General features: G+C 36.7%; 1 protein-coding gene across 4 annotated transcripts in view; it reads left to right on the forward strand.

The window, feature by feature from the left end:
• ITPR2 (inositol 1,4,5-trisphosphate receptor type 2) overlaps positions 1 to 27,816 on the forward strand; it is a 470,949-nt gene that overhangs the window by 164,091 nt on the left and 279,042 nt on the right. For all 4 annotated transcript variants that reach the window (XM_072798592.1, XM_072798594.1, XM_072798596.1 and 1 more), the window contains 5 exons: positions 14,143 to 14,336; positions 18,102 to 18,231; positions 20,587 to 20,644; positions 22,118 to 22,283; positions 23,505 to 23,678. In XM_072798592.1, coding sequence (XP_072654693.1) covers positions 14,143 to 14,336; positions 18,102 to 18,231; positions 20,587 to 20,644; positions 22,118 to 22,283; positions 23,505 to 23,678 — 722 coding nt within the window. The remainder of the gene's footprint in view (positions 1 to 14,142; positions 14,337 to 18,101; positions 18,232 to 20,586; positions 20,645 to 22,117; positions 22,284 to 23,504; positions 23,679 to 27,816) is intronic.

Genomic DNA, 27,816 nt, shown 5'->3' on the forward strand with positions numbered 1-27,816 from the left:
CTTCTACCTTCCCTTATTTTCCCTTTCACTATTATTAAAATTTAAATTCAATTTAATTGACATATAGTGTATTATTCGTTTCAGAGGTAGAGTTTAGCGACTCATCAGTTGCATATAACACCCAGTGTTCATTCCATCAGGTGCCCTCCTTAATGCCTATCACCCAGTTACCCCATACCTCCCCCCCATTCCCTCCAGCAACCCTCAGTTTGTTTCCTAGAATTAAGAGTCTCTTATGGTTTGCCTCCTTTTCTGTCTTATTTTATTTTTCCTTTCTTTTCCCTATGCTCATCAGTTTTGTTTCTTAAATTCCACATATGAGGGAAATCATATGATGTTTGTGTTTCTCTGGCTGGTAAGTCAGATATTTTCAACATACTTTTGAAACTGTATTCTATTTAAAAAATTGTTCTTTTTTTCCTCTTCATGGCTGCTGAAGGATATACAATTCAAGGATTGATCCTACTACTAATTAAGATCATTTTTTAAATAGCAAGATGGGTGTATTTTGTTCTCCTAGATAGTCATTCAAATATTTGGGAACAAATGTGAATATAACATATATTTTTCTAATGAACCACATAGCATGTTAACTCTGAGTAGTGAGAGAAAGCCCTATCACCATTTGAAAAGAGGCAGAACTTGACACAGTCTGGGCATGTTTGTATCTAGCTCAGTATTTAGTTATTCTGTCAATATCCTTCCACTTGTCTGTCATTTGAATGGAACTGGGATTCAAATTTAAACCTCCAACATGGAGCTATGACATTTTAACCCAGGAGTACGATGTAGGCCTAGTTAGGGTGTCTAGGCCGTGCTACAGTTTCTTTTCACAATTCTCTCCCCATCCTTGAACTCACCACAGTTTGAAAAGGCAATATATCAGAAAATGACCAAACAAGAGCTGAATACTTTCTTTAGATCTTTTATCATTTTGCTGTTTTACAACTTCAAATTCTTGGGAGTTTCCATAGTCAAGCCCTGAAATGTGGGCCAGTTCCTAATCAGTGACCAGATAATCTGTTTTGTTGGTATATATGTGTTGTAATGTTAATAATGGGAAATCACTAAAAATGTCAATGGGAGAGTTCCATTTACTTTTAGGATTTCCTTTCTTTTGAAGCTGCAGGTTTGGAGCTGAAGTGCCTTTGGTTTTAGAGAATAAGAAACAGATAACAACAGTGCCCTGGAAGGATTGGAACTGCACTGGGTGATTTATGGTCCTGTGGGTCCCACGCAGGGGAGGGAAGAGATAAGACGGGCGATTGGGAAGAGGCACTTTGGTTATATGTCTGTCTGGGAGCATTCCTTGCCCCAGGAGATTTGGAGAAGAGAGTAAGAGCAAGCTAACTCTCTGTTTAGTGGCAAACAACCAGCCAGCCATTTCTTCAGTTTAACTTCTTTTTTTTTTTTGGCTTGGCAGGGACTTTGCATGATCCACCTTGAAATGCTTTTTCTGGCAGCATCATTGCTGTTAAAAAGAAGGGAAATTGAGATGGGAGGTGGAGCAGAAACATTTTTTAATATTGTTATATGGGTGGGAAAGGAAGAAAGTATTTGCAGGCAAAATATCTGCTAGAAAATAGTTTCTTCCTTTATAAAATTAGGTTAGTCTAACTGTGATCTTTATGGGCTCTTTCAGTTAAAAACTGTGATTCTTAGGAAGATTAGTATGTAACTCTCTTTCACTCACTGAATGGTGTTCTTTTTAACGTGTGTTGCAAAACACTTTCAGCCAATATTCATGAAGCACTACTCTCCTGGTTAATAGCTGTGATTGCTCTTTTGTAAAGCCACCAGCTAGAATGCCTGAAAACCAGAAGCCTTTATTCACTTAAAATATAGAGTGTATCATGAAAAAAGCAAGCAAGCAAGGATTTACCAGGTGCAGGTGAGGCTGAGGACATACGTATGTGGAGGTGGGGATGACAACGGACAGAAATAAGATTTAGTACAATCACCATAACTGAAGAACAGGTACCTATTTTCAAGACTCTTTCAAGTGTTCCTTCAACTTCTTTTAACTTTTAATCTGACCAAGCTCTTTCCAGGTCTCTGTAATGTGTGTAGTTTGTGTGGGAGTTCATAGTGCTCAGAAGTGTTAGCAAGGATTATTTGTGGGGGAAGATAGCACTGTTACCATTCTTCATTTGAAAATCCCTTGCAGCAATTTCTGAACTTGTTTTTCCCATTCTGCCTCTCAAGATTCTCCTTTGGATGGCCTGTCCTCTGACCTGTCCTCCCTCATTTCTGCTTTCAGTGATGTCCCTTTGCTTCGAACACATATGTCTTACCTCCGGTATGTGTCTTGTTCCTCGCACCTGCCTACTTCCTGTATGTTCTTCCCTTCTGCTTACTCCTTCTTTCCATTGGGATCATGTATTTCTAATAAAAAAAGCTTTTCATTCAGAGAAGCGGTAGAGATATCTGTGTAATCCTATTCACAGTGTTAGGTTTTCTCTTATCCCTCTGTATGTAAGCACTGTGTCAGATGAGCATGTTCTCCTAATACCTTGAGAGTCTTCCACTGATTTTTTTTTAAAAAAAGATTTATTTATTTGAGAGAGAAAGAGAGAGAGGAGGGGCGGAAGGACAGGGAGAGAAAGAACTCTCAAGCAGACTTCCCGTTGAGCATGGAGCCCAATACCAGGGGCTCGATCCCAGGACCCTGAGATGATGATGTGAGCCGAAATCAAGAGTTGGGCACTCAGCCGACTGAGCCACCCAGGCGCCCCATCTTCCACTGATTTTTAAAGAAGAACAACAATGGCAACAACAATGATGCCAATGTCCCTGAATCTCTGAAGTTACTTATTACAGGTTGGGTTCCCCAGGAAACAGACCCTGAACCAGAGGTTAGCATGAAGGAGATTTATTAGATTCCTCTTAGGATCAACACCAGTGGAATGGAAGGGAAAGAAGCAGAATTGGGCAAAGAGAGGAATCAGATTGTGACGCAGACCTAGTGAAAACTCTGGGGTGAGGGGAGATGTCTGCAGTTGGGATGTCTTTTCAGAGTTGTCTCCTAGGGAGTGAGAGTGGGGCTGAGCCTTTATGCCTCCATGGGCTGCCCTGGAATGGATGTGGGGCCTTGTTTGAGGTGGCTCTCTTCAGACTAGTCAGTCCCCGTATAGGGCTGACATTTGAGGGCTGTTGTCTGAATAGCACTTCCAGCAGCTGGGGCAGTATATTGTCCTTGATCCCTGAAAGGGAATCTGGGCGAGACTATCACATCATCCACCATAGATATCTTCCAGAAAAGTACCATGATTGGAAGAACTGTAGGCCAAGATTAAGATCTCCTAGGAAATACAGATTAGGAAGAAAAATAAAAATGATTTGATCTTATAGGAAATAGAGTGTAGGGAGAAAAGTAAAAACAACATTAAAACATTAAATGCAAAACAAAGTTCTAGATATGAAAATTTTCTAGAAACTGTCTACTTCCAAATGCCCCAGAATCACTGGTATCAGAAATCTGTTCTAGGGAGCAAGTCTTTTCTGGAATCCTCTTCTTCAGATATGAAGGAAGATTTCTGTGACTTTCTCATCTTCTGAGGCTGGTTCTCTCACAGCTTTGTGCTATGCTGACTGTGCCTCTGAGTTCTTTCTAGCTTAATGTATAATGTCTTTTATACTACCTGCCCCTGCCCCACCCCTCCCAGCTTTAAGCTTTTGTAAGTTAAAAAAAAAAAATGCCTGTGTAACTGCCCAGTTTTCTCTTAGTTATCAATAAAGCCTAAAAGGACTTTATCTCCCTCTGGGCTTAATCCTCTCTCCATATATCAAGAAAGTTTCAAACACAGGATTTATGTTAGATCGTGTTCCTTTTAAAACTCAAATGCATGTCTAAAAATAGGTGGAGAATAACTATGTAATATGTCTACTTTATACTGAGTTTCTGCCGTGTGCCAGGTCACACGTTGGCAAAAATTACTCGAAAAGGGTATTTATTATTTATATTAGCACACCTCTAGATCTTTTACATACTTTTACTTTTAATCCTTATTACACTCCAGCAGTTAGGTATTATGGTCACTATTTTGTCCAGGAAATAGGCTTACAGAGAGGGTAAATACTTTGCCTAAGATCATACACAGCTTGTGGTTTGCTGCGCCAAATTTTGAATTCAGATATCTTTTCTTTTTCTTTTTCTCCACTTTCTTAAATAAAAAAACAAAAAACCCACAGCCCTATAGTTGATGTCCTTTCTGCATACTGTACTCTATCTAGATGACGTCTTCATCTGCAGGGATGCTGTTTTCTACTTTTCCCAAGTTTAGTTTCCAAGAAAGTTTAGTACTAAACTTTAGGTGTCTATTAAAGAGTTTTGATTTTACTTGAATTGATTTTACAGGTCAGATCAAAAAAGCTTTTTTAAACCAACAGTCATCCCTTCGTGAATGGTTGGGTTGTCTCAAAAACAAAGTTTCAATTACAAGTCTTAAAAGTTTTACCACTTAAATATCTCTTGAAGCTGAATGTTCCTCTTCACTCCCTGAAGTAAATTTCTGACTGGTCTCCATTTCTGGCTCTTTTTTCCACATTCCAACATAAGGGTCCTTCTAAAATCACATACCCGAGCTCTTTTACTAGTTCTCATCCTGTCTGGAGAATAACTCAGTTCTTTAAGTTGATGCCCAAGGGTTTTCATAATTTGCATCAGATATCTCTAGCTCTGTCTCTTGCTGTTTCCCCAGTAATTCTAAACAGTTTTATCTTGTTAGACACTTCTTAAAAAATATAGCCCAATATTTTTTTTTTTTATTATTTATTTATGATAGTCACACAGAGAGAGAGAGAGAGAGAGAGGCAGAGACACAGGCAGAGGGAGAAGCAGGCTCCATGCACCGGGAGCCCGACGTGGGATTCGATCCCGGGTCTCCAGGATCACGCCCTGGGCCAAAGGCAGGCGCCAAACTGCTGCACCACCCAGGGATCCCAGCCCAATTTTTTTTTTTTAAATTTTTAAGTCAGTTTTTTGGTGCATGCTTAAGAACACTTTGCCTACCCAAATTAGCTAATTCTAAATCTTACATGGAAATGTGAAGGGCCAAGAGTAGCAAAGACAATTTTGAGGGACAAAGCTGTGAAGTATGCACTATCAAATATCAAGTTTATTACAATGCTACATAATTGTTAGTCCAAGAGAGAAAAATAGACCAGTGGAAAAGAATGAGAAGCCCAGAAATAGATCATCACCTACGTGGTCACGTGATTTATGACAGTGCAGTGGCAAAGGATGTTCTATTCAATCAATTGTGCCTGGGGGTATTGGATATTCATGTAAAAGAGAAATCAATTTTATCCCTCCCTTACATTTGTTAATAAAACCAATTCTAGTTGGAATTTAGACTTAATTATGATAGGTAAATCATAAAGTTCCACAAGCTAATACAACAGAATACCTCATGACTTTGGGTAGACACTTTTATCTTCTAAACAGATAAAAAACTTTTATCTTCTTAGACACATTTCTATATCTCATATGTACTTTCATACCTCACTTATCATTAAGATGATTGTATGCAAGTGTCTTGCCTTATATAAATATGCATGCATTTGGAGAACAAAAGTATTTAGAGGTCCTAATATTCCAAATATATATTTATGTCGTTCTTAATTTTGTAATTATAAGTCTGTTTTTCTCTAGTAGACTTACAAAAGCCTCCACGACTCTTAGATTTACTACCTGGATAATTCCATAATAATGTTTCAGATTTATTGACCAGGGGAAGCAAAGTGGGGAGAAAATCTATGAAAATAATTTCTTTCTGGTTTGATAAGCAGCTTGTGACAAGCAAAATATACTATTTTTTTTAAAGATTTTATTTATTTATTCATGAGAGACACACACACACACACACAGAGAAGCAGGCTGTATTCAGGGAGCCCGACTTGGGACTCGATCCCGGGTCTCCAGGATCACACCCCCGGCTGAAGGCAGTGCTAAACCGCTAAGCCACCTGGGCTGCCCACAAAATATACTATTATATATATATTAGACTTTCAAAAATATCTATTGAGTGAAATGCATTTGATGTATGTATGTAAATTGCATGTTTTATATAAATATGTAAGTATTTGATTGTTAAAAATATCTTATAGACTGTGACATTCCAAATATGGAATTATTTTTCCTTTATTACTTATGAACTTCTAGTTTGGCTTTCTAAACTTCCAATGAATGAGAGAGAACATGACAAATGCCAGTTCGTATTCAAGTATTTCCTGGTATTTTTGTCCCTGCAATTTTATTTGAGCAGTTTTAGTGATTAATGTTGTTATAACTTTTTCAGTGATCTCTGATGCACCATCTTAATAGAGTAATATGATTGAAATATTCACTTGCTAACTGTGTGAGTTAATAAATTTCACAAGGACTTAATGGGTATGATGAATGCCTAATTTACATAGTACAGTTAAGTCACGAAGTACCTCTATAACTTCCTTTTGGTTCTCTCAGACATTATTCACATAAAGCTATAATACATAAAGTTATTTTTGTTAGACTTTTTAATTGGTTGACTTAGTAGAGGCAGGAGATTGATTCTGTGTTTGTTGGTGTTTCTGTGGGATTTGTCAGAAATGAAGGCATCATGTTTAGTTTTTTGTGTTTTGGTTTCTCAAAAGTATCACCACACAGTGTGTGGAGCGTCTTTCACAGTTTAGTGTGGAATTTATTCTTATCCTTTGAGCTATAAAGTGACTCTGAAGCCTCTAGAGTTTCCTAGGAGTGATATGAATTGTTCCTGGAACTGAGGAAGAGCTAACATTACCAGATTGAGTTCATAGGGTGGAATCAATACCTAGGGATGACCTCACAAATAATGAGAATGACTGAGGTGGGCCATGTTGTCCTCACCTCCTCTCTACTCCAACTATTTCCTCTATTTATAAATATTGTTTGAACCTCAGAATCTGATGCCTCAAGGTGTTAATACACTGGGACAAGTTCCCCAGTTCTCTCAAGTTCTGCTGGAGAGTCTACCAGTGACCTACAATAAGGTCTATTGTTGGAACACAAACCTAAACTTATAGAATGTTAGCATGTAAAGGGACTGTTGAAATCATCTACACAATATACAAGCTTAAATCTTCATCCAACACCCATTATAAGTGGTCACTTAGAATCTCCTTGAACATGAGAGTGACCAAGATTTTGTTGCTGCAAAAGGTAGGTCTTATTTCTAAGACTTCCAGTTATTAGGTCTCTTTTGTTCTATTAGGTCTGTTTTATTAGATTATCCTAAATGTACCTCCCTCTAACTTCCAATTAGCAGTCTTACTTTTGTTCCCTGGAGCCACATTGAAGTTGAACATCACTTCCAGATGTCAGTTCTGGGTTTGAAAATGGCCAGCGTGTCACCTGCATTTCTCTTCTTGTGTAGTTTAACTATTCCTCTTATGATTCAAATATCACTGATAACTGGTCTGACCACCACAGAGGCAAGGACAGTTACTTTCTCATTCATTCTGAACACTGGGGTAATGTAATGCAGTCTAGGTGAAATGAGTCTGTTTAGTAATACTGACACAATATAGATTCCCATGAAACTTGAACACGACTGAAGTTGAATTTGTGCTCTGTTACATCACATTTTTATCATATACTTTAGTTGGTTTTATTTGGACCTAAGGACAGCTTTTTATATTTTGATTTTATCATATGTTTTCAACTTGTTGATGTAGTTTGAGGATTTGATGGAATCATTCAGTATATTAGTTATCCTTTGTTGTTTCATTGTTTCATTCTTTACATTTAAGAAACATGTTATCTCTGACTTCACTAATCATCAACAAAAAACTTCTCTGGTCGAGGCAATAGTAGAGTAGCAAAGAACTAGAGACCCTTCTGTACTTTAACAATGATTAATTTACTAGTACATTTTGGTTATGATGATTTTAACTAAAATCGTACATATGAAACTACATTATTCAATGCACGTATCTGTAGTGTGATGATGAATCAGAAGACTGATTGCTTTTGGTGGTGGTGGTAGTGAGGAGGGATGTAGAGGAGATGAATTGGAGAAAAGCATAAAAGAGCTTCTGGGGTAATGGAAATGTTTGGTTTCTGAATGACATGTGGTTCATATGGGTATATGTCCTGCAGCAGAAGTGCTAAAACTTTTCTTTTAAGATCTTTGCATTTCATTGTATCTATATTGTATCTCAATTGTAAAGCAGCATGTAAATTCATTTATTGCTTGGATTACCAACTGTTAAGAATTAAAGTGAGTTTTGCAAATTAAAATCTTGAGGTTTGGAATATTGAAATGACTTTGTCAGTATTTGACAGTGATGAAATCCAAAGTAGGATGTAGAACTCAACCACTGTTTTGTATGAATTGCTTTTTAAATCCATCCTTTGAATAACACTTCTTTAGGGTGTGGGTGGGATGGGAAATAATTTTCTTTTAAGCAGTCTACTTGATATTCAAAAAAAGATGGATAATAACATTACTATATTTTGGTAACATGTTTCCAATAGATCTTGCTTTGTTCTAATTCTAAGGTTTTGGAAAGTTGGAATGTGTAAATGGGTCATCAACACACTGTAGTCAATGAGTATTTGTTTAGGATGAAGAAAAATAAGTGTATATTGTCTATTTTGTCCACTGAGTATGCTTTATAAACCACTTCTCTGGAAGACTTCTTTTTGAGGTGATATTCTGTGTCAATCATGCCAGAGTATATGAGATTATGAGCTATGATGGAACCACACATTCCTTAGTAGGATGATGGCCGCTCTAATAGGCCATGATCAAATGGAGAATAGTTGTTTTTCAGAGATGTAGTAAAAGTATACACATTACATTACAAGTATATGATACTTTTTATTCTTCATGACTTTTTTGCACATTTTATGTAACCTTATTCTCATGGGACTTGGAACATATTTTGTTAGGTGTAAGAGTGTGTACATAGGATGGTGAAAAAATTTAGAAAGATCACACTAAATCTTCTACTCCATTCAAAGCCTAGTTCAAAATTGTGTCTTTTCAGTGAAGCTGCCCTTCACTTTTCTCACACTAAGATAATTTTAAAAACTACATTAAAAATTTCAATTAAAATTTTTTAAAAAATTAAAAAAATATCCTATGCAATCTTCCCACTGCCCATGCTATACTATAACTATCTCAACTGCCTTGTATTTGTTCTTACATTTTTTATGGATATGCTTTATGTTTTCCTAGCCATGTTGTCATTTCTCCTTTTGCTATGTCCTCTTCCTATGACACTTCCACTGTCCCTAGTATAGAGCCAGGTGAACATTGGTTATTTAATAAATGCATTCTGAGCACGAGCTGCCCTTAAAATTAAATTGTGCATTGCAAATATAATGCTCCAAGTAATGTGTGACCCATCATATATAATAAAAACTGGTTGGATAAGTTCACTTGGGGATAATGTGACCAAATTTATTATATGATTAATAGTAATTTCACATTTTTAGTGCAGTTTTAATTAGAATCTTTGTTTTCAGAGGGTGCCTGGCTGGCTCAGTCAGTAGGACATGAGACTCTTAATCTCAGGGTTGTGAGTTCAAGCCCCATTTTGGGCATGGAGCCTACTTAAAAAAAAAAAAAACTATTAAAAAAAAAGAATTTTACTTTCTGCATTTGGTAGGTTTTATGAGTTCTAGTATAAAATCTTTGGAAACTTGTAAGAGGTGGTCCATTAGCAAAGCTGCATGGTGTGGGATAAAAACTGCATGTTCATATTGGTTGACCTCTATCTGAAGCTCTGCCACTTTCTGGCTGAGTAAAGTGGGATAGGTCCCCCAAATGCCCCGATACTGTAGGAGTATAAGTGGCCTAGCAAAGTACATGGGATGGGCAGATTTCATGATTATTCTTATCTCACTGGTATCTATTTTATTTTTCTTTTCTTTTAAATGAATAATTTTTCAAGTAACGTGAAATTATATGTTTTTTGAAAAAATTTAGAAAATTTAGGAAAATATAAAGCAAACAAAAACTTACCTTGATGAAAGATGGAATATTTTTAGGATAAGATCCATTTTTAAATAAAAATGTCAGTCTCATTTTTAATAGTTCATTTGTTTATCAAATCTTTTTTTCTTTTATTAGTGCGTTAATCTAGCAAACATTTGTTGAATGATTACTGTGTGTCAGGCACTATTCCAGATGTAGGAGACAGAGCAGTAAACTAGGCAGGGCTTATTTTCATAGAGCTTATGTGTTTTTTTTTTTTGAGAGGAATATATAATAAACACATAAACAAATATAAAATATGATATGAGATGGTGATGATGCCATGGCTGAAATGTAAAGCAGGTGCGTGTTTCCAGAGTGATAGCAGTCCTTCAGGATGGCCAGAAGAGGTCTATCTAAGGAGGTGACATTGTACCAGAAATCATAAAGGAGTGAGAAAGCACGTTAAGTGACCATCTCATTAAGAGAACTCCAAGCAGAAGAACAGCAGGTTCCCACCAGGTCCAGCATAAAGCTTAAAACCCGATGGGAAACTAGATTATCTATCTCTCTAAAATACTGTGATCTAACTTTGAACTGGGAATGCTGGTTATCTATTGTCTTCTTAGGGTGTTAAATCTTATTCTTCCATTTAATCAAGGTTGGTACCATGGTACTCATTACCTTGCTTGTGTTGGTAGCTTAATTAAGGCTTTGATCTTGTGTTAGTGTTTTTGTTTTGCATATAGAAAAGCCCTTTTATAACCAGACCCTCAACCACTGGGAGGAAGCACTGCTCCAGAGAATGTTCAAAATAGAAAACCACTCCAGTTCTAAAGTGTAGGCGTCTTCTAGCAAGTGGAGATTTATAAGGAGCTGCTAAGCAGAGATGGGAAGTAGGAAGATTTCCTGAGTCATGTCTTTATGGTTTAACATCATTCTGTTTCAAATGAATTATTATAACGGCAGATGCATTTTTTCAAATCCAACTACGAAAGTATGTTTCAGGGAAGTAAGATTGGTTTTGGGGTTATCCACTCTTTGGCTTCTATTATAAAACACTGAACTGACTTTAGTAGTCACAGAACAATTAAATTGCTTTGAACAGTTATTCACAGAACTCTTCTAATCAGATATTTCTATGATGTCTTATAAATGCTGGGAAGGTTCTAGAAATGTCTACCTGAAATCTAAACAACTGGAAAATTCAAGTTATCATTTATAGTGTTATATATTTCTAATAGGAAAAGATAGCAAAGATGACTTTAAATAAAATAAAAGAAATACCAATAGACATAAGATAAATTTCAGTTGAATAAGATCCTGTTAAATCTCTTATGCTTTCTAGAAATTCACATAACTGTTAATAACTTGTTGAGTGCAATAATAATGCTCCCAAGCAGTACCACCATTTCTGAGTAGGTACAATTAAATCCTGGTCAGCTTTTATGTTAGGTGGATTTCTTACTGCTTTTTACTTCTCTGGAATTGGTAATGGGAACTGGACTCATTGGAACCATGAAATAAAGAAACTATGTATTCTCAGTCCGCTCCCATTCCCATTATGCATTTAGGAAAATCTAAATGCATACCTTTCTTACTTTTGGGTTTTTCTCTTGAGCGAATTAGGATTAGTAAAACTATCCATACATTCAAGTAATAAAAAAACCCTGAAAAGTCCATCTGCTTTTATTTCTAAGCAATTCATTCCTTTTACTTTTGATTAACAAAGATGACTTCCATTGTTTTCAAACCATTTCAACACTTTTTACACAGAAATCTAAATTCTGGCTGCTGGGTTCATATAAAAGGCATAGAAAAGCTGAATTTTTAGGGGTTAGTTTGTCCAGAGGATTTATATGGTAATATAGTAGTGTTTCTGCTGAAAACTTTTTAATGGTATTAACTAATTATGATTGAGAGGAGAAGTGGTAAGATTTCTTCTTTGGCAGTGTTGAAAACTGATGGCCTCTGACTTATCTCAAAAGTCCAGAATCAAATTTTTCTCTGGAGAAATGGATACTTGGGAGCCTTGCATGTCTGTGATTTATGTGGCATTTGACTTATGTTTTCCAAGCTGTGATAGTTCACAATTTAAGCACCTCTCATCACCACCAAGCAACTCCAGAAAATATAGCATTTTCTGAGACCTCTCAGTTAGCCATACATGGAGATGTCAGGAGAGTTTTGTGGTGACCACGTGCCACAGGCATCTAAGTATGTGGCAGAACCAGAATGAACCCCCCATGTCTTTGGCAACATGTGTTACATATTATTCTGGTTCTGGCCTCTAGATTTTAATTTCTTGGTGACAGGATCTATATTTGGGGGAAAGAATTGTCTGGACTAACTTTCTGTGTAATAATCATTTGGATTAAATGATTATTTTCCATGCAAATCTAAATAAGATGCAGACACTGTGGGTGCCAAGGATTTCTGTGTGAATCGGGTAGGAATAACAAAGGAGCCTGTTCTGTGTTAGTGGTGAGAAAGCAGCTCTTGGAGGCTAACACGTATACATAGCCGAATCAAGATTCGGATAAATGTACTGGTTACACATCAGTGACCTAAAACCATTGCCAACCACCAGATGTGCATCCCTGCAATCCACATGGCAAACAGTGGAGGGATTTGGAAGTAGTCAACTGCTATGATTGCTTGAGAACCACAGACAATGAAGCATTCTGCGTCAAGGTTGTTCTGATAGAAAAGAGGGCTGTTTCAAATCCTTTGTCTCAATCTTGTCCAAACTTGGAAATTATCTTTCATATATATATATTTTTCTTTCCTTCCTTTTTGGTTTATGTAAATAGCAGTCAAATAAAGGTCATAGACTCTCAGAAGGAAAACCAGTTAATTTCTGCCTGGAAGATGCCACTCTAGAAAAAAATGTCATGTCTCTGCCTACTCCAAAATGTACTATTTGAGCCCCATGCTCTTTTACATATACTACTTTCATATATGGATCAGATAATAAGTTTTAAAAGGCATTTCACTTTTCACAGTGATTACCAGTGGCCTGATAAAAGTTGTGGGTTGGTCAGCACAAGACCGTCAAGATACTTTGAGCCATCCTTTCATATTTCCTTTTATTTGTTTGCCTTTAATCCTGTATGCATTCCTACAGTTGATACTATTCACTTAGAAGTGAGAGTTTTATCTCATCCCATCTTATTTCCATTTCCCTTTCTCTTGGTTTGCACCCTGAGACACTTAGGGAAAGGAAAATTATTTGCCAGATTCTTAGGCCTTTGCCTCAAGCAAAGCTCTATGAACATACACGGAGCAAAGACCAGTGTTCTGAAAGAAAAGCAGACAATTGTTCCTTTGAATCCTTGCTGCTTGTTGTGGGAATCCAGAAGTGAGAAACAACAGTCAGGCTGGAGAACATAAATTGGAGCAGTGTCAGGAGGATCCTTTGGTACAGCTGCTCATGGTCAGTGGAGGGAATGCATGTATAAGCAGTTTTATTGGAGGACAAATGAATGAGAAGTTAAAACTCAGACGATGTAGAAGGGAAGTGATCCCTTTTTGAAAATGATCATGTTTGTCACTATTGTGTTTCTGTAACTACCTCAAGCATAATTACTTTTTGTGGATTTTGAATAATGATTTTTTATTCCAACTGGATAAGGAATGGGAAGTGTATTGGCAAACACATGCTTCTTCCCCAGATGAAACTTTCTTTTCCTTAAAATGAAGTTAGAGCAATGCTCTTCACAAGCTCTTTTCATAAGCACGAAAGCAAAGCTCTGAAGTCCTTGGTTTGAGGGTAGGATTAGGATGCTAGTCACCACTTACATGTTTTCATGTAATCCTCGTATCCTCACTTGCAAGTCATTTATTGTAGAGTTTTCTCACATTATTGTTATAAGTTAGGGCCTATTGGTATGACAGTTGGTAGGACTTACTGTGTTCCAGAAGGGCCTGAATTGGATGTTATCAGAGCTACCACAACTCACTGTGGTGCCTCATTTGAAAGCATTTTCTGAGAAAAGTCAACTTTCATTTTTAAAATCTGTCATTTTGAAATGTGTCTGCAGTATCTGTACTTTGCCCATAAGGAAAGAGCCAGAGCGGGGTTGATGCTATTCTTTCCTATCTTATTACTTTGGCTGTCATTCTGGTTCTGACCAACTGGTTATTAGACCTGTCCCTCCAGATGTCATGTGTGTTGACTTAAAGACTTTTCTTGTGCCAGGAAACAATGTCATGAGAACCATCCATGGGGTGGGAGAGATGATGACCCAAATGGTACTCAGTAGAGGCTCTATCTTCCCCATGAGTGTACCTGACATTCAGCCCAGCATCCACCCCAGCAAGCAAGGGAGCCCCGTAGAGCATGAAGACGTGACCGTGATGGACACCAAACTGAAGATTATTGAGATTTTACAGGTAGGTTACATAATGGAAGTGAAGTGACAAATACCTAATTGTGTATCCTGGTTACTTTTACACTCTTTGTTCCAAGTCCCTGTGGAAATATCCTGAAGTGCTATTGTTCTAATTTATGTATTTTAAGTTAACAACCTTATTTAACGTATTTGTTACATTTGTTCATTTCCATTAAAGGTGTTTCTGGTGACATCTAACAATTGTGGAGTGCTTTGAGGTTTACCAAACCTCTTTCATATGCATTTTCTCATTTAATATCGACCCTGATTTCATTTTACCTTCACTTAAGGAATTCAGAGCAGGCAAACTTGAGATTGAATTCTAACTCTATTTCTACTTTTAATTGAATTGGACATGTAATTTTAGGTACCCAGATTTATCATTGTAGCAAGAAACTCACAGAAAATTTTATTTATTATTAACAAAAATGTTAATAATTGGTTTTAGTATTTTATATATGACTGTCTCTCTTTGTGTTTTTGTTTCCAAGAGGCTAGAAATAATATATATATTTAAAATTAATATAGTCTAATACCTTGCTCTATGAATTTAAAGGAGATAAATTATTATTTCATGCCCACTGGTCTAGTGAATAAATTCCCCATTACTGTAACTGTGAATTCTTAGCATTTTTTTAAGTTTAGAAAGTAGTTTTATGATACTTTAATTATAGCATTTATTCCAGATTTGGAGAATGCAGCCTGGAGTTTTCAAGGATTTATTAAGATTCTGGGTACAGTTTACTAAGTCTTTCATCATAATTTAATGTGGGCTGAGCTACCAGAAGTGGGTTAGTAGTCCTGGAAGGGTCTGTACATTTTTATTTAAAGTAATTAGATTTATAATCATAAAACGTTTCACAGTTCCTCCAGAAATTCCAAGGCTGAATCCTGAGAAATCTTGGCAGGCCTCCCAACCCTGTGTTCATGACCCCGAAAAATCACTTGGTTCTCCTATTCTTAAACTGAGAACGGTAGTGATCACCTGACCTGTGGACCTAATGAGCCCATAGTTTACCATCATACGACTCACGGGACAACCTCTAAAATATGTGACCTCATTTCAGTTTGCAGTTACAGAAGATCAGTGTTGAAAAACAATCTACCAGCTAAAAACTGAGGAGATGGAGATACTGCGCTAGGGCCAGTTAGGGCTGATCTCTCCTTGCTGCTTCTTTGGGCTTTTAATGTATTTCTCATTGAATCTCTTTTCTCCCTCTGATTTTTGTGTTTCTGTGTCTGGGTCTGATTCACTCTCTCTGTGTTCCTATGTGCTGCTTTTGAATATGTTTCTTTCTTAGAACACCTCTTCAAGAATTTTTTTATAGCCACGTTCCTTATACAAGTCTCCTGCTTTTTTTTTCTTTAAGATTTTATTTATTTATTTGAGAGAGAGTGAGAGAGAGAGCATGAGCAGGGGGAAGGGCCGAGGGAGAGGGAGAAGCAGACTCCCTGCTCAGCAGGGAGCCTGATGCGGGGCTAAATCCCAGGACCTTGGGAGATCATGACCTGAGCGGAAGGTAGACGCTTAATGGACTGAGTCACTGGGTGCCCCACAAAGTCTCCTGCTTTCTGTCTGCTCTTTCTTTCTTTTTCCCATTGTTTTACGCATCTCTCTCTTTTTGTATCTTTGCGTTTCTCTCTCTTATTCTCTCCCTCTGTTTTTTTTAAAGATTTATTTAATTGAGAGAGAGAATGGGTGAGCAAGTAGGTGGAGAGGAACAGAGGGAGAGGGAGAGAGAGACTCTCAAGCAGACTATGCACTAAATGTGGAGCCTAAACTGGGGCTTGATCCCACAACCCTGAGATCATGACCTGAGCTGAAACCAAGAGTCAGCCGCTTAGCCTCCTGAGCCACCCAGGCGGCCCCCTCCCCATCCTCTGTCTGTCTTTGGCTCTTTCTCAACTGTCTTTCTCTGTCTTTGTTTTTATTCTTCCTTCTGCTCCTTTCCTACCTTCCATTTACTTTTCACAATTAAATATACTAGAGGATGAAAGCTTTTATTTTGGTTATATTTATAAAATACAATTCTATGAGCACTAATCTTCAGCTAAAAGTAAATGTTTTACCAATTAATGTTTTATTCATTTGTTCTTTACCTGAGTTTTTTTAAAACCTTTATTTCAAGCACCTACCATCTAGTTTGTGTTGCTCCCCTCCTGCTCTAGACTACCAAGTCCAGTGGCTCCTCTCAACTCTGTTTTCCTATGGTCTGTCCCCGCTTTGAAAGTCCTCTTACCCAGAATCCACTCAGCCAATATGTGTTGCAGCACTCGCCACATACTAATAAAAAAAGACTCTTTGGTGTTTGTTTTTCATTCCCCATGATATGTCTTCATAGGCAGGTCTTATCCTTGGCCCTCTTGTGTACCCTCAGCTCCTTTCTTAGTACCTGGCTTAGCATATGCTTGTTGAATTTAAGTAAACGTAACTGCCATGGAACATGTTTGCAGCCCGTAAGGAGCATAGAGAGCTATCGGAAGAGAGAAAGAGAGAGAGTAAATAATAGAAGTGTTAAGTGAGTGGTAGACAGATAGGTGTAAGTAATGTGTTGGGTGAGCAAAAAGTAGAAAAAAATGGACTTAGGGGAACCAGAGAAAGCTTCATTAAAAAAAGGGATTCAAGCTGAATCTTGGAGGATATCTCAAAAACAGGTTATTTGGGTGGAGGAGGATCTTCAAGGTAAAGTGGACACCGAACAAATGTGAGAAGGCAAGAGAGAAATGTCCAGTGCTACTGGAACAGAGGAGTATGAGAAGGAATGCCAGAGAAGGAGGAGAAAGGAGTGGGTATGTTACCACAGAAATACTGGGAGATTAGGGCGGACAGTACCATTTGTGCACGTTATTGTCTACCATCCAAACAAGGCTCTTCCAAGAGCATAGGGTACACTGATGGTAATTATGCCGGGATAAAAGGTTAAAACAGGCTTATCTCAGGCAAACTGGGATGGAAGGGAACCCTGTATAAAACCACTTCTCTCTTGTTCCCCTTCTCCACTCAGAAATCTGTAGCCCATGCTTTTTCTGTCTCTGATCTCCATTGAATTCTATACTACATGATTTAGCCCCTGATAATTTTCTAATTATGTTAACAATGCTATATTTTGTTTTCCGGACTCAGGCTTTAGCTTCTTGAAGGCAGTGGGCTTCAGGTGTTTGCATTCTTCATAATGCCTAGCAGAGACAGGCACCTTCTTGGCATTCAGTTTCTGTCAATGTGTTAGTTAAGGAAGACAAGGACAACACCACAATCCAAGGAAAAACAGGCACCAATGAGGCCAGTCCATCGCATATTTGGATATTGTTACTTCAGCTGTCCTTTTGTAGCCTAGAGCCAAGATGGATTGTGCCATAGCCAGAATCCACTATTATCTCTGAAATTTGGGCCTCTCTCTGCGTGAATGCAGGTCACAGCTCCAGCACTCTCCTCCCAGAGCCGATGGTATTCTGTAGTGCTCAGTGAAATCATTACCTCTTCATCCACACTCATTGGATACCTCTATCTGGAATAGTCAGAGAAATCATGGGAAGTCAGGTTTTTCTGCTTCCCAAAAGACTGTTTTGGAATTTTACTGACTTTGGCTAATGGAAATGCATGACTTCTCTTAGCTTTATGAATGATCAGTATGTATGCAACTGATGTGTTAAGAACTGAGATTTCTAATTAGTTCATGTGAAATGTTGATATGTTGTTCTTGGTGTACTGAACTGTAGTTTTAAATGCTGCTAAAAAATAAAATTATGTTTTTAATGCTCTTTGTAGTTTATCCTGAGTGTCAGACTAGATTACAGGATCTCATATATGCTGTCAATATATAAGAAGGAATTTGGAGAGAACAATGAAAACACCGAAACATCTGCCAATGGCTCTCCAGATACATTACTACCATCAGGTATCTCCTTTGTGACAACATTTACTCTGTAGCTTTCATATTTTCAGACATAGTAGTATTTCTATGAGACAAAATATAGAAATAATATCCACCAGTGACATGATGGAACTGAGACAGAACATTAGATGACTTGCCTAGAGTGACTGGGAGGGTATTTACAATTACTTGGTGCTAAGTCCTCGGAATACAGTTTATTTTGTTATTGTCATGGCTCAGAAAGGTAGAGGTACTGTTTATTTTGCCATTTTACAGATAAGAAAATCAAGGCCAGGTAGGTTAAGTTCCTTGCTAAAGGTCATGAAAGCAGTAGAGCAGAGATTCCCTCTGAGATCTTTCCAGCTTCAGAGCCTGAATCTTAGAAGCATGATGCTGTTTTGGTGAAAGTCCAAGAGACCTTTTTTTAGCTTAATCAAAGAGCAGTGTGAAATGTTGCTGTCAGGAAGAAAGGTATTTTGTAGGAAGCTGTTGCCTAACTCAAGAGTAAAGATGTGGTATTTCCCAAAGGTCGAAATGGAGGCTAATGTGTGTGTGTGTGTGTGTGTGTGTGTGTGTGTGTGTGTGTGTGTTTACTTTGCATGGTTATGGACTGGTACTATATGACTATTTTTCACATTTAAAAAACATGAGAATAAAACCAGTCTATTTGTGTGTAGACGAATATAGTGAAGAAAGAGCATAAAAATTATTGTGAAAATGTTGTGACTCTGGAAAGTACCTTCTGGAACCTAAGAAACACTAAATTTCCATTTGTCTGGATAGATCAGGCCAGTAATAGCAGGCTAGAAACTATGTGTATTAAAGATTTAGCCAGGTACAGAATTGTTTTTCTGAGGATAGGATTTGTATACAAAATCCACAGATGTGGAATTTTCTTTAAAACACAACCACCATGAAAATGTCAGGTGTCCTCCTCTTTTTCATCCATCAATCAATTTGACAGGATTGATTCACTGATTACAAGTGTGTAGTTAAAATGAAGGGTAGACCAATGTCCTGCTCTCTGAGTCATGAGTACCATCCAAAAGGCAGCATGCCTCTGTAGATGGAGTTAAGCTTTCCTAAGGGAGAGGTCACTTCTGGTATATTTGCAACAGTGTTGTTTTTATGATTCCCAGAAGTATAGAACCCCCCAAAGGGCTATTTCCAGGAATGATAGGGAAGAACCAGAAAGTCTTGTTGGTGGTTGCATTGACAGGATCATAAAAATTATTGGCTCTCAGAAGCCAGACTTCTGGAAATAGAAGCTCTAAGTGTCAATAAAGTATGGGGTGGGGCGTGTGTGTGTGTGTGTGTGTGTGTGTGTGTGTAATCCATCAGAAAACCAGTTCTCTTAGATTTACCTGATTTCTTTCATTGGTTGAATCTATAAGAGAGCTTTCTGGGGAATATTCTTTTGCCTTTTTAATATCTTGCTCTGTTTTCTTTTTATGCTTTGGAGATAAGAAATAAATAATGTACTTATTTAAATGTGTTATTTTCAGAAAGATATCTTCAAAATATTAGTAGTGAGGATGGGTGTGAAATCGTGATTGGGTCACATAAAAAAATTAATGTCCCACAAGAAGAAGGGATGGAATTTTAGAAGGAAGTGTGGGTTTAAAAGGACATGTTGTTTGGAAGTACCATATAATAACAAGGTTCATTATTGCTATATTTGATTCTTTAACAAACATGTTTAAAAAACATCCTTCCATGTCATCACCCCCCATTAAATTTTATATACTTACAAATGTGTGTGTGTGAGTGTGTGATTAGTTGCTGCATATAAATATGTGTTTATACAGATAAAGCAACTTTGTAAATGGTTCTTTTTGGTTTTCTAAATATATCTCTGACTATAGCAATATATATTTAAAATAAACTTCATTTGAAATGTTGATCTTGAAATGGAATTAGATTGTGACTTTTCAATCAGAGAAGGACAAACATTATATGTTCTCATTTATTTGGGGAATATAAATAATAGTGAAAAGGAATAGAAGGGAAGGGAAAAGAAATGGGTAGGAAATATCAGAAAGGGAGACAGAACATAAAGACTCCTAACTCTGGGAAACGAAGTAGGGGTGGTGGAAGGGGAGGAGTGCGGGGGGTGGGGGTGAATGGGTGACGGGCACTGAGGGGGGCACTTGACGGGATGAGCACTGGGTGTTATTCTGTATGTTGGCAAAGTGAACACCAATAAAAAATAAATTTATTATTAAAAAAAAAGATTGTGACTTTTTAGGCTGTTCATTGACTTTTGGTGGCATAAAGAAATTAAGACAAATATTATTAGGCGTATTTATATAAATGTAAATACTATGACTCCTAACTATGGTACCCATAAAGAATGGATTTTACCATTTCTCTTAACAGCTATTGTTCCTGATATAGATGAAATTGCAGCCCAGGCTGAAACTATGTTTGCTGGAAGGTACAGTAGCATTTACCTGTCTTTATCTTCTGGATAAGATTTTGCGTAGAATTCTGTTGATATTTTGTTATTGTTTACCTTCTTATATTTATTTAATTTTAGATCCTTTGTTGCCAACATAATTTCTGCCAGAAATAAAGCTCTTAATGTATTGTAGAAGAGAAAGCATAGCCTTTCATTAGGTAGGTCAGGGGAAAGAGACAAGACAGATGAGATCGGCATATTGAACTTTTCCCTGAATTCTTTGCTTTTCTTTCCTCAAATAATGACAGCATGCGAATGCCCTTTAAGTCCCTTGGTATAAATAGTGCCATGTCTTGCAAAACATTGCTTTCCTGCATCTGAGAAATTTGAAGCAAGAAAGTGACTTCTTTCAATGTTATCATTAACTTCATTTGTGAGAAATAAAGCTATTTTCTGCCAGTTGGAAATATCCATGGTTAAAGAAAACAAAATGCCTCTGATGTGACTACCCACCCTTGTTTTCAGGAACCCTGACTTTTATTGTTTTTAAGTTGTTTCTTTTTCAGAAATGAAACTAATAGCAGTAAAAAAGAAAAGTAAAAAAAAAAAACCTAAAATGTCTAAGCTACAAATTTTTGAGTCTCTTACATTCATTTCTATTACAGACTTGCCATGAGAACCTAAATAGATATCACACTAAGCCCTTTGTTGCATTTTCTTTGGTTAGAAAGACAAATAAGAATGAAGAATCAAGAGAATCAAAAAGGACTTTTTTTCTTTATCTTTAGTGAACATTTGGTTTAGCTTTGTTTTTATATTGTTTTGACAGTTTTTGTTGTTATTGTTCTGTTTTCCTATTCAAGTATTTCATTATTTCAAGGAAGAGACAATAAATCAGTGTACGGTTTTTCATCTTAAAATAAATGGCCCTCTTATCCAGTGCAGATTTGCCCAGGGTCTGAATATTCGAAATACACAGACCAGCTCTGGTGATGATTGTGTGCACGTGTGCGCACGTGCACATGTGCCCCATCCTTCCCTAGGTGCTCACCACCAGTCGTGGAGAGGTCTCTAGGGCTCTAGGGAAAGTTACTTATTGTTTTACATCCATTCTTGTATCTTTTGTCAATACTAGAGTTGAGATTTTTTTAGATCAATTTCTGGATTCTAGTTTTTTCTATCTAGGTGAACAACTCATCTTGCTTTGCCTGGAATTTTCCCAGTGCAAGCACTGAGGAATCCTGCTTCCTGGGAACCCTCTCAGTCTTGAACAAACTGGGATGGTTGGTCATCCTTGCTTTTGTGGACAAATACAGGCTTTTCTTATGTATGCTTTGTTTTTTCATCGGTTATATCAGGGGGAAAAAAGGTAAAATGATCTTCCTTTTTTCTTTCCAATTTTGAGGGAAAAAAGTGATATAACTCTGAGAATGTATACACAATTTTAACCACTGATGAGTAGAATTTTTGTAGATATAACTTATTTTAAAATTATCTTTGGTTTTACAGAAAGGAAAAAAATCCAGTTCAACTTGATGATGAAGGAGGCAGGACCTTTTTACGGGTCCTCATTCATCTGATCATGCATGATTACCCTCCTTTGCTATCAGGAGCCCTGCAACTATTGTTCAAGCACTTCAGCCAGAGAGCGGAAGTTTTACAGGCATTTAAACAGGTAAGATTGAGAAGCCCTCCATGGTGCCATAGCAGTAGCTCTGAAAATATTGTTTATAATATCTGACCTGGGGATCCCTGGGTGGCGCAGCGGTTTAGTGCCTGCCTTTGGCCCAGGGCGCGATCCTGGAGACCCGGGATCGAATCCCATGTTGGGCTCCCGGTGCATGGAGCCTGCTTCTCCTTCTGCCTGTGTCTCTGCCTCTCTCTCTCTCTCTGTGTGACTATCATAAATAAATAAAAATTAAAAAAAATAAATAAAATCTATAATATCTGACCTGAATTCATGGTTGCAGAGTTAATGAGACTGTATGGCTTATCCTAGAGACACTTCCTATTTTTAAAGACAGATGTGGCCTTGTCTTAAGCCAAGACATGATCTATTTTAGAAAGAGTTCCCCATGAATGATTTTCAGTTAATATCTTTAATATAAATGACAGGCACTAAGATTTAGGGAGGCACTGGGGGATAATGCCATATTAGGAATTTTGTTGTCACTGCTATTATTTTGACCCCAGGTTTTACTGATAAATTTGGTTAGGATAAGCACTAGTGCCGAAATAAATATTTTGTGATTGAAAAATATGTAAATACAAAAGAAAGTAACTATTTTGGATCTAATCTTTTTCTTTGTCATCTGAATGACAGTGATCTTGAGACTATTAACGATTAATACCTAATGCTTACTTGTGTGTTTCACTAATATTCGTTGTATTAGCAAGTTCTATAAGAATATATTAAAATGTAAATAGTTACAAGAGTAATTATACAAATAGATATAATTATGCATAATTTGTATGTCATGTAATACATATAAATTATAATAAAAGTTTATAATATGAGGTTTAGACTTTCTTCCACTTATTTCTGTATTTCTACCTCTTTTCACATAGCTAGAGTTTTGGAAAAATTAATTTTAGCAGTAAAATTAGAATTAGGGGATCTTTTATTTTAAATTACTCTTTAGCATTTTGCTAGGGCTCACTTTTTAAAAATATATAATTCTTTATAACATATGAACATATTGGGTAGTGTTCACAGATACTTCCAGGTTAGATTTCATGGTCAATATATATCTAAAATAACCATAAATATTCTAGAAATATTAAACTTCAATTGAGGAATACATTTGTTAAAAGACTTGGGATTTTTGACATAAATGAAATAAGAATGAAGGAATTTCCATAAGTAAATTGAGGGTTCAAATTCTTCTGTTTCCAGGTGCAATTGCTGGTGTCCAATCAAGATGTAGATAACTACAAGCAAATCAAGGCAGATCTAGACCAGCTTCGACTAACTGTAGAAAAATCTGAGTTATGGGTTGAGAAGAGCAGCAGCTATGAGAACGGGGAGATGGGTGAAAGTCAAGTAAAAGGTGGTGAAGAGCCAATTGAGGTTCGTTGTCAAGATACATTTTGAAATAATACAAACAGTATCTTTTAACATATGCCTGATAGGCAAATTTATTCGTAAAGAAACATTTTGTTCTGAAGAACAGAGAAGACAATTTTCACTTGCCAAATCAATTAACTCCATAAGCCCGTGTTTTGGTTAATTCTTGTCGGTAGCTACCAGTTTTTACTTCATCTGTCTATCTTTCCACTCTTTTTCCTTTCCACTGTAAATGCTATAGTACAGGAATCTGGACAATAGGATGGAGTCAGATGGGGAAAGGAGTGGGTCCTAAGCATAGACCTGTAAAAAGATGTGAATTTTTTTTTTTTTTTTACCATTCACTGTGGCTATTTATTTCCAACCTGTGAATCATTTCTTTCTTTCTTGCATACCATTATATAATATGTTAAAATAGTTAAATGGAAAAATATGCTTTACTACCAGCATGAAATACCAGAAGTATGTATTCAATCTAAAGAATGGTAAGATGGTGATCCTAAGTCTTCTATTGTATGAGTTTTAGTTTTTGGTGGCTTAATTAGTTGTTGTTTTCACATTTCACTAAATACTAAATAATCATTTTAAGTTTTTAAGGCCATGTTTCAGTGGTAGTACTTGGCAAACCAATGCCAACATCAAAATTGACAAGATATTGTTTCTTAATGCCTGTCTAGTGTTTCATTTAATCGTGTTTTAATCTGCAGGAAGGTAGACTATTTAGAGGAGTTTACCTACCCCAGATTTTTTGTGTGTTGGAATACCCAAAATATTGTGTAGTGAAAGGTGAAGACAGAGAAGGAGATAATTTCAGTCCTCAAAATGTGGAAAAGTACCAAAGGGAAGTTCATCTGATGGGTTACTACTTCTTCCTTGTCTCAGGACTACTTACCACTAACCTGCAAAAAATTTTTGACTTCATCTTTTAGCAGCTTTTTCTGTGATTTCATAATGTAAGTTCCTAGAATGTAGACTTCCTACTCCACACAAATTTGTCTCATGAGCAGCTCTTTTGTTGTTGTTGACAAAGTGTTTTTCCAGAGCATATTTAAGAAATAAGAGGATATTTAACATTTGTGTAGTACTTGCTATACATCATCTTAGAGTACACATTTTCATACATGGTACCTCTTTTTAAATGTTAAAAACTTTGGACAGAGTTAGAAAGATCATATTTCTAAAGATGAATCAACTGAAATTCAGAAAAACCGAGGATTTCCTCAATATCAAACAGCTCTATGAGACCCAAATGAGATTTTAGCCCAGGTCTTTCTGATGATAAGTTCTAGGCTCTTTAATGTAAGACTGAACTTTTTGATATAATATTTAAAGATGTTAAGAGATGTATTATGCTTTCACAAGGTTGGAATACCTCTTCCTTTTGTGCATACATAATTTGCACATCTTCTAGAGAATAAATATAATGTTGCTTCCCCTTTTAGAACATTGCATTTTTAAAATAAAGAACAGCTCACAACCATAGGAAGATGCTTTATGCTCTTTGTAAAAGTTTACAAAAAAAGTCATGTAAAATATACCTGTGAGATTCCATGAAGTCACTCATTTGCAGTTTAAGTTCCTAACCTCTGAGAGAAATGGAGAAAGAGCCTCTAACATAGTGCATATCCATGGTTTCCCCTGAGCAGTTTAATAAGTAATTTGTATTGACGAAAGAAAGGAGATGAATAAATTGTCTGATTGGGGATACCTTAAAAATAAAAGTGCAAAAAAAAAAGTGCATTCCATTAGGGTTATAGATCTATTTTCTACATACTTCAGATGAATTTAAGTCAATAAAGCTAGAATTTATTTATTATTTGTTGAGTACAGGATTTATCAGTTCAGAAAATGGTAATAATTTTAGCTTCTTGAAGCAAGAAGTGATTTAATACAAGGAATTAAATTTTTGGAAAGTCTGGAGTACTGTTTGGAGGCAGCCACTGGACTATTGATTTCAAGGTCAAAAAATCATAGTTATGATTCAGAGGTGAAGAGGCTGTTTTGGCTACTGCCAACATTGCTACTCCACCACCACTGACTTACACCTGAAAAGCACGTGGGTAGATAATGGGATGTTCATGTCCTTTAGGATTTTCTTCTCAGCCCTTACAGCCACAGAAAGATGGCCTTGAATGGATAGGGCATTAAGAGCATGGGTTTTGACGTCAGATACCCCAGAATTTGCCAGTAAGTACATGTGTGACTTTGGGCAATTTAATTCCTTGTTTTTTTTTTTTTTTTAATATTCATTTGATGGACATTCAGTGAACTTAGCTCATGAGGATACTGTGAGATGAAATGAACAAACTGGGCACATGACATGTCAGTTAATACAACTTCAGTGAGAAAATAAAAACAATAAGGTGACATGCTATTTTACCAACAAGGCAAGAAGTAAAGCTCCAGCTTTAATTAATTAATTTTCTCAGTGTGGTCATTATGGGCTGATAGGCTTAATTTAGAGACTGATCTTTTCATGGTTGCATCATGGCAGCAGAATCCTAGATGTTATGTCTCTGCACGGCAACATCAAAATAAATATATATGCCTTTTTATACATTAGTGAGTCTCCCGTATAGGAGCAAGAAAACCTTTTCCAGGCATCCCTTAGTAGATTCTATCTCATGTCTACTTGACTAAAGCAGGGCCACTTGTTTACCCCCAAATCAATGGATTAGAGGATTAATTTAGACTAAGTAAGGGATGACCCTCAAGCTCTCGGATGCCCTCCCTTGAATTACATGGGGGGAAGGATAGGTAGTAGAACAAAATTGAAATCTGCTATCAAGGAAGAACAAAGAAAGACTGTTGGTTAGCAACTGATAGTGTCTGCAAAAGTTAGTAGCCAATGGCTGTTCATTATAATTATTATTGGATTTTACGTAAAGCATGTTGTGCTGTTTACTATGATGGGTATGGAATTATGAAACCTTAGAATTAAATTATATAAAGTCCAATTCCTGTGCGATATTTATTTTCTCCCTAAATAGCTCATCATGTGAGTGTGATATTTCTTTTCTTTTTTAAAAATATTTTATTTATTTATTCATGAGAGACACAGAGAGAATGAGAGACAGACACAGGCAGAGGGAGAAGCAGGCTCCATGCAGGGAGCCGGACGTAGAACTTGATCCCGGGTCCCTAGGATCACACCCTGGACTGAAGGTGGCGCTAAATCGCTGAGCCACTCAGGCTGCCTGTTCTAGTACTTTTTAAAAAAATTTTCTACCAGAAGCAATGCTGCTTTAAAAACTTTTGTATGCTGTTTGAGGCACATATTTAAGAGACTCTTCAGACTAAAGACTTAAATGTGAGACCTGAAAATATGAAAATATCAGAGTAAAACACAGGCAGTAATTTCTTTGACATCACTGTAGCAACATTTTTTGCGGGATAAATCTCCTAAGACAAGGGAAACAAACACAAAAATAAACTATTGGGACTACATCAAAATAAAAAGCTTTACACGGCGAAGGAACCGTCAACAAAACAAAAAGGCAGCCTACTCAATGGGAGAAGATATTTGCAAATGATATATCTGATAAGAGGTTATTGTCCAAAATATATAAAGAACTTACACATCTCTGCACCAAAAAACCAAAAAATCCAATTAAAAAATAGAGGACCTAAATAGACATTTTTCCAAAAAGGACATACAGATGACCTAAAATGATAAGATGCTCAACATCTCTCATTATCAGGAAAATGCAAATCAAAACCACAATGAGATACCACCTTACACATATCAGAATAGCTAAAAGTCAGACGGGAAATAACAAGTGTTGCCAAGAATGTGGAGAAAAAGGAACCCTTGTGTACTATTGGTGGCAATGTGAGTTGTTGGTAGAGCCACTGTGGAAAATAGTATGGAATTCCCTTAAGATATGAAAAACAAAATACCATATGATCTAATAATTATACTAATGGGCATTTACCCTAAGAAAATGAAAACACTTCAGAAAGATGTGTGCTCTTCTATGTTTATTGTATCATTATTTACAATAGTCATAATGTGGAAGCAATTTAAGTGTCCTCTGATAGATGAATAGATGAGGAAGATGTGGCATGTCCACGTATGTGCGTGTGTGCACACACGCACATACACACTGGAATATTATGCAGCCATAAAAAATAATGAAAT

This window comes from Canis lupus, chromosome 25 (assembly GCF_048164855.1).
Source record: "Canis lupus baileyi chromosome 25, mCanLup2.hap1, whole genome shotgun sequence".
In the NCBI taxonomy this organism is placed as follows: Eukaryota; Metazoa; Chordata; class Mammalia; order Carnivora; family Canidae; genus Canis; species Canis lupus.